General features: G+C 39.9%; 1 protein-coding gene across 2 annotated transcripts in view; it reads left to right on the top strand.

Annotated features, from left to right (window-relative positions):
- SLC39A8 (solute carrier family 39 member 8) overlaps positions 1-12792 on the top strand; it is a 35570-nt gene extending 22778 nt beyond the window's left edge. The window contains exons 5-10 of one of the 2 annotated variants that reach the window (XR_012158501.1): positions 1019-1141; positions 2295-2462; positions 3864-4068; positions 4242-4426; positions 7566-7672; positions 11094-11177. Coding sequence is in view for 1 of the 2 variants with exons in the window: in XM_073340801.1 (XP_073196902.1) it covers positions 1019-1141; positions 2295-2462; positions 3864-4068; positions 4242-4426; positions 11094-11243 (831 nt within the window). In the remaining variant the exon portion in view is untranslated. Of the gene's footprint in view, positions 1-1018; positions 1142-2294; positions 2463-3863; positions 4069-4241; positions 4427-7565; positions 7673-11093 lie in introns of both variants that reach the window. The other variant, XM_073340801.1, reaches the window with a different exon arrangement.
- The last annotated feature ends 1587 nt before the right edge of the window (positions 12793-14379 follow it).

Below are 14379 nucleotides of genomic sequence, written 5' to 3'. Positions count from 1 at the left end.
TTATTTTCCTGGGCACTTGATTTGATTTTTGACAATAGTAATTTAGGCATTAAAGTCAGCATGGCAATTTTTACTTTATTGCATTTACTTCAGATACTTTTGGCAAGCTAAAGTGTTATAACTGAATTTGGTCCTCAGAATGCATGCTATTACTACTGGTGGCAATGAGAGTTGCACATGCATCTTTGAGGGTTAAATTAGGCCCTTATAGCCAAATTCTGCTTACTCTGACCTTACACAGGTAAAATTCCTCTTCAAGTCTGTATCCTGACAAGTCCTCATGCAAGCAGACTTGTGCCCTTCCCTCTCACCCATTAAAATAACAGAAGTTTCTTCCTAGCTCAGGTTTAGTGGGGATTTTAGTTGTCAGGGAAATACCTGTTTCTTCCTCAAATACTACCATGGGTCAAGAGACTAAACTTAGATCAAATATTGGCAAACCACTGTCAAAATTGCACATGTAGAGAAATATATTTAAATTACCTGTTGTGGAAAGAGGTTATGAAACAGACACATCTATATATAATTTTCCACACATTTGGACTGTATTTGGGATTTTTTTTCTTGCCAACTAGATTTTACCATCTAGTAATTAAAGTGACTTGTCATCATTTCATTTTAACCTATGACTATCATGACCTAAATTACTGTTTGGAAGGGGAGGATTTATTTTCTATGCATGAAGCTTCCAAAACAAAACCAATAGTTGCCAAATATGTAATGGTTCTAGGACAGTAAATATTGCTTACTGGGAACAAAGCCTACTGAAGTAAATGGAGAGACTTTCGAGAATGACTTCTATACTAGGTCTGTAAATTGTACTATTTCAGTACATCAGCCCAACTATTGATGGCCTAACTTAAAAGATTTAGGTTTGAGTAATAACTTAGGACCCATTAAAGCCACTGGTGGTAGTAGACACTCAGTCCTTCAGAGGATCCAGTCCAACTAGTGTATTTTTCCCCCCGAAAGTGTGTTAAGATTGACTAACCTGAATTGCTGTTACATTCTCTTCTAGGCATTTGGATTGGATCCTAAAACTGACAACTATGTTGAGAAAGCAGTAGCTGTGTTTGGTGGATTCTATATTCTCTTCTTTGTGGAAAGGATTCTTAAAATGATATTGAAGACCTATGGCCAGGTAACTAACTGGACTGATGTATTTTGATATATTTCAGCAAGTTATATTACTAGCAGGCTTTTTTATATTACAAAACTGAGCCTTAGTTTGAAACAGCTGTTATATTTTTATTAGATAGTTGGTAGTTTGATGATATACAAGATTTTACATTATTTTCCAAGGATCTCAGTCTTACAACACCCCTCTGAGATACTTGGTTAAACTGAGGCTCAGAGAGGCTCAGTAACTTAACCTATCTCACACAGAGAATTACAAGCAGAGCTGGGAATAGAACCCAGAAACCGAGTTCCCATCTCCTGCTCTAATCATTAGGCCACATTCTATGCACCCTGAAGGACCAAATCCTGTGAGCAAAGCCTGAATGAATGGATTTTGCCTGGTGGAAATACATAAAGGGCATTCTACCCTGAGCCCTCCCTTGGCCACTCATGCAGATACTGTAGGGTGTAAGGAGGATAAGTGGATACAGCCAGACACTCCCACCCATGAAGGTTTTGGCCTATTGACTCTACACTGACTGTGCTTTAACCTCACTGCCAATATCCCCACATCCCCTCCATGTTCCAGTGCAGAAACCTTAACAGGAATTGTGGGTTCTGCACAGGCTCTCGGTTTTGTCCCCATATCATACTGTATTTGTTGTCTTGTGTGCTCATGTACAGTCTGCAGCATGTGTCTCAGAGCAGGGCGTCTCAAACTTGTTCAGAGTTTAAATTGCACCTCAGCTGTCTGGTGTACCTCCTCTTCCCCCTTGGAGATTCCTCAGCCCCATCTCCCTGCTGTTGAAGATTACAATAGGGAGGTGGTCCATGTGCCAATTCATACTGATTACATACATGGAACAGGAACGTTCAGTACTTGCTAATGTATTTTTAATTGTCTTTAGTGCAACTTAGCAGCTGGAATTGAGAAGGAAAAAGCACTGCCTTGTGAAGAGCAAGCTTTCCATTAATGAACAGCAAATGCTCTGTGGACCACCAGTGGTCCTCTGGCTAGTTTGGGACGTTCTGCCTAACAGTATAATCAGCACAAACATAGACATCTGTATGTCCATCCAAATGGACAAGCTGATTTTTCTTGCACAGTGTGTTTAGACACATTCCTATTTTGCAGTCTGTATTTTTGTTTTGTTTCTTTTCTCCCCCCCATTTAGACTGGCCACACTCACTTTGAAACTCACAAACAGAATCTTCCTCAGGATAAGGGCAATCCACCCACGCCATTGAAATCTAATAATGGGATGATGTGCTATGCAAATCCAGCCATAATAGAGCCTAATGGAAACCCCAATTTTGACACAGTTAGTGTGGTCTCTGCTCAGGTATGAACATTGTTTTTTATTTAATGTATTGTTTCTCAGTCGGTTGTATAAGCTTATCTAGGAAGAAGAGATATGCTTTTATAAACTGCTCGCTCACAACTCACTTGAGCAATATGAAAAAAGCTATTTTGGCAAGGTTGCAGAGTCAGTGATGCTCTCTTTGTTAGCTGCCAAGTCAGTGCTAACATATAGCAATGTCAACCCGGGTAAGATATCAATCAGTATTTTATATTCTCATTTATTAAGATCAAATTGTAATTGTTCAGTAGCTTCTATCTTTCACATAGCAAAACCCCCCACACTTTTTTAAATTTATAATTATAGTATAATAACTTCCTACAACTATTTTTGTAGTTCTCTTGTAATCAGAGGAATATGGTATTACATTGATATATACAGAGTTTGCTAAAGAGCAAGGGCAGTGTTTCTGTAACTTCAATATATATTTAACTCTCCATTTCAAGCACTAGTTAATGGATTTCCAAGAGCTTTTATGTACAAATGTTGTTGGGTTTTACAGTAATTGTGCTACTGCATTTGTAATTGTATGTGCAAACATATAGGAAACCACATTTTCAAAGGAGACCATTTATTTTGTGCTTTATCTGCCTGAAGGGGTTCATTACTACATGGTGCCAGACTTCTATTTCCATCTCTGGGATACAGTAGTGGGTCCTAAATGTTCATACTCAGCAGCTCTACACTAAGCTATGTGTTTGTGTTTTTTTTTTAAACTTAGAACCATTCAGCAGCACAGTGAAAATTACTTACTGGCAATGATATTGAACATGCACTCCTTAGAAACTGATTTTAACCCCAGGATGTGACTTGCATGGCCCAAACTTAGAAGTGAAACAATCGATGATGCTCCTGGATGGCTATCTAGGGTTTTATAGAGGTGCTCATCAGCAGGGTATCTGAGTGCCCAAGTGAGAATTACAGGGACTGATAATATGATAGCGCCCTTTCATTTCTAATTAAGTGGTTGGGGTGGAAAGTGAGTGATTGCTTTTTAGTACCCCATTTGAAGCCCAAGTTTGTATTCTGTCCAGCTTTTCATGGATTGGTGTGTGAATTGTAAAATCCACTACCTCAGTTCTCACCCTTGGTGTTTGTCTCAGCAGATGAACCAAGGGCTAAATGGGCATTGAGATGCTATCTCACAGTCAGAGTGTTCATCCATCCTTCCCCAATTGCATCAAAGTAGATTAACTCAGTGATGTAGGAAAGCGGGTACAGCTGCTGCCTGTTCAGTGTCAGCTCTGGGGACAAAAAGCTTTGGTCTCCATTACAGTTAGTACTTTTACCTTTTAGCAGTTCTACATTAAAAAAGGGAAAGAAATCCACTGGCTTCTTTGCAGCTGTTTAATGCATCACATAATTGCTATGTTCTTTCTGCAGGAAGAGAAAACCCAAACCCAAAGTAAATGTTTAAAGGGACCCCCATTGTCAGAGATTGGAACAATTGCCTGGATGATCACGCTGAGCGATGCCTTGCACAACTTCATTGATGGTCTGGCTATTGGTGCTTCCTTCACCCTCTCTCTGCTTCAGGGACTTAGTACATCCATAGCAATCTTATGTGAGGAGTTTCCTCATGAACTGGGTAAGATATTTACATTAACTCACCTGTCAGTCATGTTAATGCTGACTGAAAATGTTCTTCATTATTTATATGAAAGAGGGCTGGGTTATAATTGTCATACAAGTTACAAATCTCCTTTCAAACCTTCAGAAAATAATCACTTAATGTCCTCTTCCACCTTTTTTTTTTCCCAGGGGATTTTATCATTTTGATAAATGCAGGAATGAGCACCTACCAGGCTCTATTTTTCAACTTTATTTCATCATGTTCCTGCTACATTGGTCTGGTTTTTGGTATATTAGTGGGCAGCAACTTTGCTCCTAACATTATCTTTGCAATAGCTGGTGGTATGTTCCTGTACATTTCCCTGGCAGATATGGTGAGATACAATTTCATTTTATTTATTTAATGCATGCATAAGAATATAGGCATTTCCACAGGGGACCTGAATAATGGTTCATTCACTATAATTTGGTATTCTGCCCTCTGATCCTGATAGGGGATGTACAGATTCATTAGACTTCCGTTGGGTGCAACTGGGAACTTGGGTCTCACTAACCTGCCCCCCCCCCAAGCTGTGAGGTCGTGACAAGCTGCCGTTCTCTCCACATTTTACAACTTACACAACCCCACACAAGCAGAGACATATCCAGCGGCAGTTACATGAATGCTTCTCCTAGCCACTCATGAACTAACAATAGAGAGGCTTCAGCCAGTCCCCCCCCAGCCTAGGAGCCCACAGCTGTACTGTTTTGCCCTGGTCAAAAGTCTGACCAGTATGTTTATTTCCTAGTCCACCCCTCCTTCAGTGTGGAGAGGACAATGCACCAGCCCCTGTTCCTGAGCAGATATCCCCTTGCACTTCAAACACACTGTTTTAGGTAAAAAAAAAATATAAAACATTTATTAAATACAGAAAGATGGATTTCAAGTCATAGCGTACAGATCAAAGTTTGTTACCCAAGAAATAAAACAAAATTGCAGGCTAAGCTCTATACCCTAGATAGGATTTGAATCAAGCAGTGTCTCACCCTCATGGTACAAACAGTTCACCAATCTTCCATACACAGGCTAGAAATCCCTTCAGCCTGGGACCATATCCCTGGTTCAGTCTTTGTTCCTAAGGTGTTTCCAGGTGTTCAGTTGTAAGGGGAGTGAGGCCAAGGGATGTCACTTCCTCCTTTTATAGCTTCCTTCATGGGGTGGGAACTTTTGTTCCAAGCAAAGTCCCCAGCCCAGTTTGTGGAAAAGTACAGGCCTAAGATGGAATCCAGTATCACATGATCTAGTCACATGCCCTTGCATGCTTCAATGACTCATAGCAGCCATTACTCACATACTGGCTGAAGTGTCCACAGAAGAGCCCATCAGGTGAAGATAAGCTTCTTTTATGGCCTCTTGTGTTTCTTAATGGGCAGTTACCTTGGATGATTCGTCCACAATGTGCTGACTAGTCTGGATATAAACTGCCTTGTGGGTGTCACTCCAGGAGCAAACACATTTGAAATATTGGTACACCGTCAATATTCATAACTTCAGATACAATCCAAAAGGATATTATTGTATGTGCTGTCAATGTTTAACAGATCAAGACTTTGAGAATGATACCTTACAAGGCACACTTTGCACAAAACATCAATTGTGTCACCATGGTAAAAAGATGGGAGTGTCAGGATATTGCCTTGGGGCACAAAGCAAATATATCAAAGTGAAAACCTTCTTAGTGCACCTAGCCAACTGTGCAACACTATATGAATGGAGAAAAATTCTCTTACTCCAGCAGGAATCGCTATTGAGAAAAAATTCTTTTGTAAACTGAGTCACAAGTCCACCCAAATTTATACATATTCAGACAGAATTATTGTCACTTATAATTTGATCACATTTATGCCAGACAAAAAGCAGATAAGGTGGAATAGGTAGAGGCCTAAGTTACTGAGTTCCAGGGTACCAGGAGACTCTTCTGCATTTCATGACGGTTGTCTCAAGTCTCCGGTCTGATATTTCTGAGACTTGAGTCTTGTTCCCTTGTACCTTTTCACATTACAGATTCATTAGCCTTCCTTCACTCAACATTAAGCTTATAAAACATTGTCTTATGTAACTTTTACAATATGCACATGCAAGCTTCAATTTACATACCTTTTGCTCTCTATACTATTTTCAGGTCTTTGTTATCTTACTCATGGTTTTTCCAATATAGGGACTAAGCATTATATTGTGAGTATCAGATAAGAGGAAGTTAATTAGTCTAAGTCCTCCAACACATAACACCACCTTTGTCCTGTAAGCATTATTGAAAGAAGTCTAGGTAAGAGAAAGATTGGCAAGACAAAAGCTAGGGCAAAGCCTTAACATAGGTACTATCCAAACTCAATCACTCTACATAATCAAACTAGTAACATTAAACTAACACAACCCTTATTTTTTTTTTTAACTATTCAACAATTCTTTATATTTCAGTATAAGTTTGTATGTATATAATGAAAAATGTAGGATGCTATTTATGAACTGTTAGTTGAGTAGGAAAGTTATGAGGAACAATAATCTTTGATGTCAGCATTAACTTGTCTTTTCCAAACATAGGTTTCCAATTTTTTGCTCCAACTCTAGCATCATGCTTTAAGTTATTAAAAAGCCTTGTCAGTAATCTCACCTGTTGCATTTTGAGGTGCTTTTTATTCAGTTTAGGGCTTTGGGAGTCAAGTGTTCCTCACCCCACTTATTTGTAACTACTACAGCTAAAAAATAAGAATGGCACAAAAGCAAACATCAGCCATGAGTGAAGACCCATCCTTTCATACTTGCTGATTCAGTACAAATGTACTAACCTTTGTCTTCATAATAGGCTCCGTGGCCTATATATTTCATAAGTAAGGTGTGAAGGCTGGGGACACATAAGTTTTAGACTGGGGCTTGTTTCTGACAGCTGCAATTTGGACTCAACAGCATCAAAGTCATGTGAACTTTTCTCATGATGAGATTTTTAAAATCACAAAATTCAGAAATCTTGTTAGCTATCATTCATAAACATTACTGTCTTAGGCTCAAATCTTGGAAGACCAGCTATTCTCCTGAAATGGAACGGAGTTTTAAACCACATCTGTTCATGTAGGTTCACAGCCCAGAGTTCAAACCTGAAGCTCCTCTAAATTCCCAGAATTTGAAGGGCCTCAGGGCAAGGTGACAATTTTGGCCCACCTCGAGCTACAGCCCAACAAGATATGATTGCACAGGTACCACTTGAGGCCATTTTAGAGTCAACCAGCACACCAAGAGTCTTTCAAACTCACAATGCCTTAGTAACCTCTACAAGAACAATTTCACAACTGAAATGGTTTAATTTCACTCCAAATGCTCTTTGATATGAGATCATAAATGCAAGTACTCATGTAACATGAATATCATGCAAAAATTATGAATTGTCTTTACTTTTAGAGTAGCTCAACTTAAATTGTTGTTAAACCCATTATATAGAGAACACCCTGTCTCCATATCCATTGCTCTTCTGTTTTTAGGTTGTCCATTACAATTGTATCTGAAAAAAAAATTATGCGAGTGCTCTATACAGAGGTCTGATTTTCCACTTCTCTCCTGATTTTCACACTCCTCTGTCTAGAAGCAGGTAGGATTAATTAGAACTTCATTTCTCTTCTTGTTCTTCTCTCCCCTGTTCAGAGAGCAGGCAGAGCAGAGCTTGTTAATGACGGCCATGTGTGGGTGAGAGAGCGAGAGTGAGTGCGTGTGTGTGTGGGGTGAGAGGGAGGACTTGCACAGTGATGGGTTTACTTCTGAGAAGACTGTCTTCTGCTCCCACTAGTCTTAACCTGTCTGAGGGGATTGCACTTGCCTTGGGAGTTCATGAAGGGAGAGGCAGTTTGAGCTGGCTTAATATCACCCCACTGAGAGCTTTTCAGAAAACAAACAAACACAACCAACCAAGACTAGAACTTTAAACTTGATTCAACAGTTGACGGTAGCCAGTGCCATGATTTGAGGATGGCGATGAGAAGCAGCAGCTGCTGGGCTGTCTTTGTCAGCAAGTGAACTGCATTCTGCATCATTGAAGTTGAGTGGTTTTGGATTTATTTCCGACTACACAGGTTACAATACGTGACCCTGGCTGTCACAAATTAATGGATCATTGTGTTTAGAGGTTTGTGTCTGACAGGATAGAAGGTCATCTGGACAAACAGGATGGGGTATTGTCTCCTGGCATGTTGCAGGTTGAAATAAGCTTCTCAGTTATTTTGGTGTCTTGTATCAATTCCACAAGGAGTTCTAGGTTACATACTTTTGTCCATGGTTGGGTAGGTACCCTGTATTGATGGTATCGTCTAGTTCTGAGAAGTTTCTCTCTGTACCCCATTAGCATTAGTCCTGGGTTTTTTCCCCCTGGGTTCAGCTTCAGCCAGCTCTGATCTGGTGTTGTTCAGGTGCAGGATAGCTGGAGGTAGTAGTTTACAGGGGAGGTGAAAGAGATAAATAGCCGAGTGTCATCCACATACTCCTGGCATTTAAAGCAATAGCATCTGATAAGCTTCCCATAGGGGTTTAACGTAGACGTTCCATAGGTTGAAAGGAGCGTGGTGGAACTTTAGAGACTAGGCCCTTGGTTGCAAAAGTGCCGTTAACCATTGCTGTCCTCTGGGTGTGGTCTGTTAGGAAGGATGAAAACATCTGGGGGTACTGTCACTAACTCCTGCTAGCTCTCTAAGTCAGTCCTGCAGTATCTCATAATGTAGGTTTCAATTGCTGCAGAGAGAGGGGGAAAAAAAATGTTTGACTGGCAGGGGCCAGGAGACAGTCATCAGGACAGCCAGTATGATTTCCATGTCATACCCTCAGCTGAAGCCTGATTAGGAAATTGGCTCTTGTTAGGCGATATGAGGCTGCCTTTAATCATTTTATAAATAATCCATCCCAAGGAAAGGGAAGTTAGAGATTATTTGCCTGTAGTTTATCAGGTCTGTGCAGTTAGGAGTGGTTCTAGAACAGGGGTGGCCAACCTGAGCCTGAGAAGGAGACAGAATTTACCAATGCACATTGCCCAAGAGCCGCAGTAATACGTCAGCAGCCCCACATCAGCTTCTCCTCCCACCCATCAGCAGCCCCACTGATCAGCGCCTCCCCCTCAGCTCTTTCATGGCGTGCAGGAGGCTCTGTGGGGAAGGAGCGAGGGTACTGCAGTCTTGGGGAGGGCTGGAGTGGGGGCAGAGCCAGGGGTTGAGCAGTGAGCGCTCCACAGCCCATTGGAAAGTTGGCGCCTGTAGCTCCAGCCTTGGAGCTGCATATTAACTTCTGAAGAGCGGCATGTGGCTCCGGAGCCACAGGTTGGCCACCCCCGATCTAGACCTACAACATTTTTCAAGGTAGGTAGTAGCCTGCTTTTCAAAGAAAGAGTTAATAGCCTGTGTTGTTAGAGAGCCTAAATGTTCACTTCTGTGAAATATGGTTAAGAATAATAGGGAGTGGCTCATAGGGAAGGAACTATGTCCAGGATCTCCTGCTGTTTGAATGGTCCTTAAGGGAGGCATGGCATTATCTATTCCATGCTTGTTTGTTTGCTTCCACACACAAGTGCAACTTGGTCAGAGAAGGCGGATCATTCTTCAGCAGTTTGTGGAGGAGGTTGGGGGCTCTGGAATACACTACAGGTTTAAACAAACAAACAGTGTACACTCTAGCTCAGCTGGACCATAGACTTTGTATTAACTATGGCTGATGAGAAAGTGGCTGTGTCTATAGGACACTGGAGCAAGTCTGAAGGAATTTCTTGTCCCAGAGACTTTCATCTTTAGCTCATGTTTTTAGCTAGTGGCTGCTTGGTCTCATTCCATCAACAGTTCCTGTATTCGTTGGCCTGAGAACCTGGGAGATCAGTGGAGGCAGTGTGCATATGTAGGAAGGGAGGTACTGATTAGAAGCTAATGTCGCTAGCAGTGGATATTTATGTGATTATAGCATCTTATTTGGTCATCAGTGTCTTGACACTCTGGCTGTGTAAGAGCGCAGTGGAAACTTACTAAGAAAGCTTGTCCTTGTTATGTAAGAGGAAGTGTTCTGATAACCACTAGCAACAGATGGTGGTCCATCCATAGTAGCAATATAATTTTTGTGTTGGCTTTATACATATCCAGATTGAATATACGGTTCCATGTGTGGCCACAGGTGGGTAGAACCTGAGAGCAGCCTATAGTTGATAACATGCATGTGAGGAGTTCTAGGTTGTAGGTGAAAGGGAGTGTTGACATGAGTGTTAAGGTCTCCTGTCACCTTTAATGACAGAGTCGTCACTGACTGCTAGCAAACTCAACTAATTCTATAGTATGTTGCTTCAGTCTTCTGGTCCAGTTCGTTAATTATCATACTTTCTTATTGCTACATGAAACTGATTAAAAATACATCAATCTTCCTTTATTACAGCCTGTCCCTTTCGTGCATTGGTACCTTAGGTGAAAGGATAAATCTCACCGCAGAGTCATTGTTCTTTCTGTCCTGATTCCCACCAGCTCATCAACACCCCTAAGAGCTCACTTAGGTGTTCCAGTTCTGAAAGGATGTATGCATTTTCAGTTTCACGGTGGTAGTTTGTAGATGTGCCCCCAGAATCCTTATTTTGCATTCCCTAAAAGACCCTAGAGAGGTTCCTGACTGCAGCAGTGTTTGAAATTACAGACCATAACATCTTTTTTATTATGATTGTGTAACTTGGCAAGATAGCAGCAGCTGCTTGTATTAACAAGATAGCAGCAGCTGGCCTAGTAGATGGACCCCCATAGATTCCTGATGTCATATGAAGGAAGTGGTTCAGATCTGGATGACATCTCTAGATTACAGCACAGGAGAGACCACTATTTCAGTTTTCCCATCATTGGTGAAATGGGCCCTTTGACCTGTCCCTACCACTAACTCTCCTTTCTATTAGGGTTAAGATCCAAACACAGCTATAAAGTACAAAATAAAAATCACTATCAAGATGCTAAATTACATATTCTACCACAAGATGGCAACTGTTACCTAAAAAATAAACCCCTCTCTTCTAGTTCCCAGAGATGAGTGACATGCTGAGAGAGAAAGTGACTGGAAGGAGAACAGATTTAACCTTCTTCCTCATTCAGAATGCTGGTTTACTAACAGGATTTGCTGCTATATTGCTGATTACCATATATGCAGGAGACATTGAGTTGGAGTAATGAGATTCTGAAGATGGCACTGATAATGAAGGATATTAGTAAATTAGAAATGGAAAAACTCTTGAAATCCATAAAGGGACTTTAAATTCATCTACCTGATTTAAAACAATGACGCTGTTTTCTTCTGCAAATCATAGAAAGTTAGCGGCTTCTTTTAGGACTCCCAAATCAGTCCTATAAAATGGGCCATCAACTTCTGAGTATTACAAGCAATGGATTCAACACTTGTGAAGGTGCCAGACATACCTACACAATGGTAAAAGAGGATATTATATTCAATGGAATTAAGCAGGAGGCAGCTATATGTATTCCATATGACTTAAAAAAAAAAAATCGCCAGGATGGAAATTAGTACAAAAGAAAATGGTAAGGTTCATACTCTTAATTTAACTGTGATGAAAACTAACCAGCTTGGAAACTGCCTGCTTTCATGACTTGTGTTGCAGGGTTTCCCTATAAGCATATAAAAACCCCCAAATGATTTCATAATAGATATAAATGCTTCTAAGATTCTAATTAACACTGGAAGGAAAGAGAGCAGTTAATGCTTTTGATCTTTTCTCTTTAAGTGCACTAAGAGATTGTGGATTTATTTTGAGAACAATTTTTTAAAAGTAAAAACTTGGTATTAAATTTGACAAATTATTAATTCTGTAATGTTTTAAAAGGATTGTGTATTTTAAGTTCTATAAATACTTTGCCTTGAAATGTTTTATATTCAGATATATATATCAAGTTCCACAGATATCACTCTGGAGAAAAAAAATTAATGTTTGGTTTAGTTTTTGTAAGATCTCATTGACAAATGGCACTAAGAAAAAAATAATTAATGTCAGCAATCAAAGAGTTTCTGTAATGAGTAGTTTCCTTGTACAAAAGTTCAGCGTAGCAAGGAAAATATACATTTTTGAAGAACCAATCCTGCATTTCTTGGACTCTCAAAACATTAATTTTTATTGTATCAGTTTTCCAAAATCATGCTGGCAAGAACTGATTTTAAAAAAAATACAAACACCACAACTGGCCTGGTATTGTGGGTTGGAGTGAGAGGAAGGAAATACATCTAGTTTTTCTTTTCAATTACCACTAATCTTTGGAAGGAGAAAAATACAGTTTTATAGTAATTATTTACGTTTCTCCTCTTGTTCAATGACAGCTTTACCATTTCAAAGTAAATACGGTCTCCCACCTCACTTCCTGCCTGTAGAGATTGGAATTTTCCCCATTTGTTAAAATCTATCTTTGAGGCAATAAAATTGATTTGAATATTTTAATTGTATCTTGGTTTATAATTACATTATATAAATGTTACATTTCAAGGTTGCTAAAGGATGGAACAAGTTTAAGGCAAACTGTACGGGAATGCTAAATGTTATTGGTTAGGCTTGATTATTTTAAAAATATGTATACAATATAAATATTTCATACAGTTTGCTATATAGAAACTGTATTTATCAGCCATCCAAATTTCAGGTCTCTGAAAGGAAAGGTATCCTGACCTCACTCAATATTCTCTCTCTCTCTTTTATAAAAAAAATATCATTCTGTTTATTGGCTCCTTTGGTTTTATTTCCTTCTACTGTGTGTGATGATGAGAAGACGACAGAGCAAGCCTTCAGTGATTAGTCCCTGGAACAGCTACGGTTTTTATGCAGGTGATCACTCCCCATTGATCAAATTATATGCTCATGTAGCTCTTTTCATCCATAGAGCTGACGACACTTTGCAAAGGAGATTAAATATGGTCTCTGTGTTACCAGTGAGGTAACAGAAGGGCAGACTTCAGATGACTTGCGCACGGTGTCACAGCAGGTCAGGGACAGAGCCAGGAAGAGATCCCAGGTCTGACTTACAGCCTAGATTCATAGATTCCAAGGCCAGAAGGGACCACTGATCATTTAGTCTGACCTCCTGTATAACACAAGCTATAGAATGTCTGTAAAATATATTCTTGGACCATATCTTTTAGAAAAAACCTGATCTTGATCTAGAGAGAATTCACCACAACCCTTAATTGTTCCAATGGTTAATTACTCATGGTTAAAAATTTACACCTTATTTCCACTCTGAATTTGTTTAGCCTCTGCTTCCAGTCATTGGATCATGTTATACCTTTCTCTAGATTGAAGATGCCATTATTAAATATTTGTTCCCCATGTAGATACATAGACTGTAATCAAAGCACCCTTAACATTCTCTTTCTTATGCTAAATGGGCCCATCACTGTAAGGCATGTTTTCTAATCCTATAATCATTCTCTCGGTTATCAACATCCTTCTTGAACTGTTGACACCAGAACTGGACACAGTATTCCAGCAGTGGTTGCACCAGTGTCAAACAAGAGGTAAATAATCTTTATTTAGACTCTAGATTCCCCCGTTTATGCATGCAAGGATTACATTAGGCCTTGTGTCTGCAACACTACACTGGGAGCTCATGTTCAGCTGGTTATCCATCAAGACCTCCAAATCTTTTTGGGTCACTGCTTTCTAGGCTAGGGTCTCCCTTCCTCTAAGTATTGAGTTGTGTGTGATAGCAGGGCTAGTCATTTGATACTTCATTTTTCTATCCCCGCACCCTTAAAAAAAGGGGTATGTATTTGGATTCTAGGAGTGTCTGAAATATGCTAGACTTTTGTGCATACACAAAGGAAGATATAGTCCCTGCCCCATACAAGTCCTTCACTTCCATGTGGAATATCAGGTACAGCTTAGCAAACAAAAGCTGATAATTTAAGACTGTGGGTGGACACTTGGAAACATGGGAATAAATCAAGGGAAGAGACTTGTACATTCCTTTCCACTTTCACATACTGCCTACAACACTGTCGATTACAGACTCCAATGCTCCTTAAAGCTTTCACTTGGTCCAACAGATACCCGAAAACAATAATGTATCTCAGCTTCAAACCTGATCAGTAATGCAAAGCCTTAACAATGCCCTTGTACGGTTTTATATCACATGTCAACAGATCAGTACATCTGTCACACAATCCATGCATCTAAGATGTTATACCTTGACAGTGGCCTTAGCCATGTTTCTCTCTTGTGATGTGTTTGCACTATCCCAGATATGGATCCAGCTTGGTGCCATGTTCACAGTTATGGCTAAAAAGCTATAAGAGGCTCCGCAGACA

The sequence above is a fragment of the Lepidochelys kempii genome, chromosome 4, assembly GCF_965140265.1.
Source record: "Lepidochelys kempii isolate rLepKem1 chromosome 4, rLepKem1.hap2, whole genome shotgun sequence".
NCBI classification, from domain to species: domain Eukaryota; kingdom Metazoa; phylum Chordata; order Testudines; family Cheloniidae; genus Lepidochelys; species Lepidochelys kempii.
Note: the sequence above shows the minus strand (reverse complement) of the source record. Positions and strands in the feature narration are given on the sequence as shown.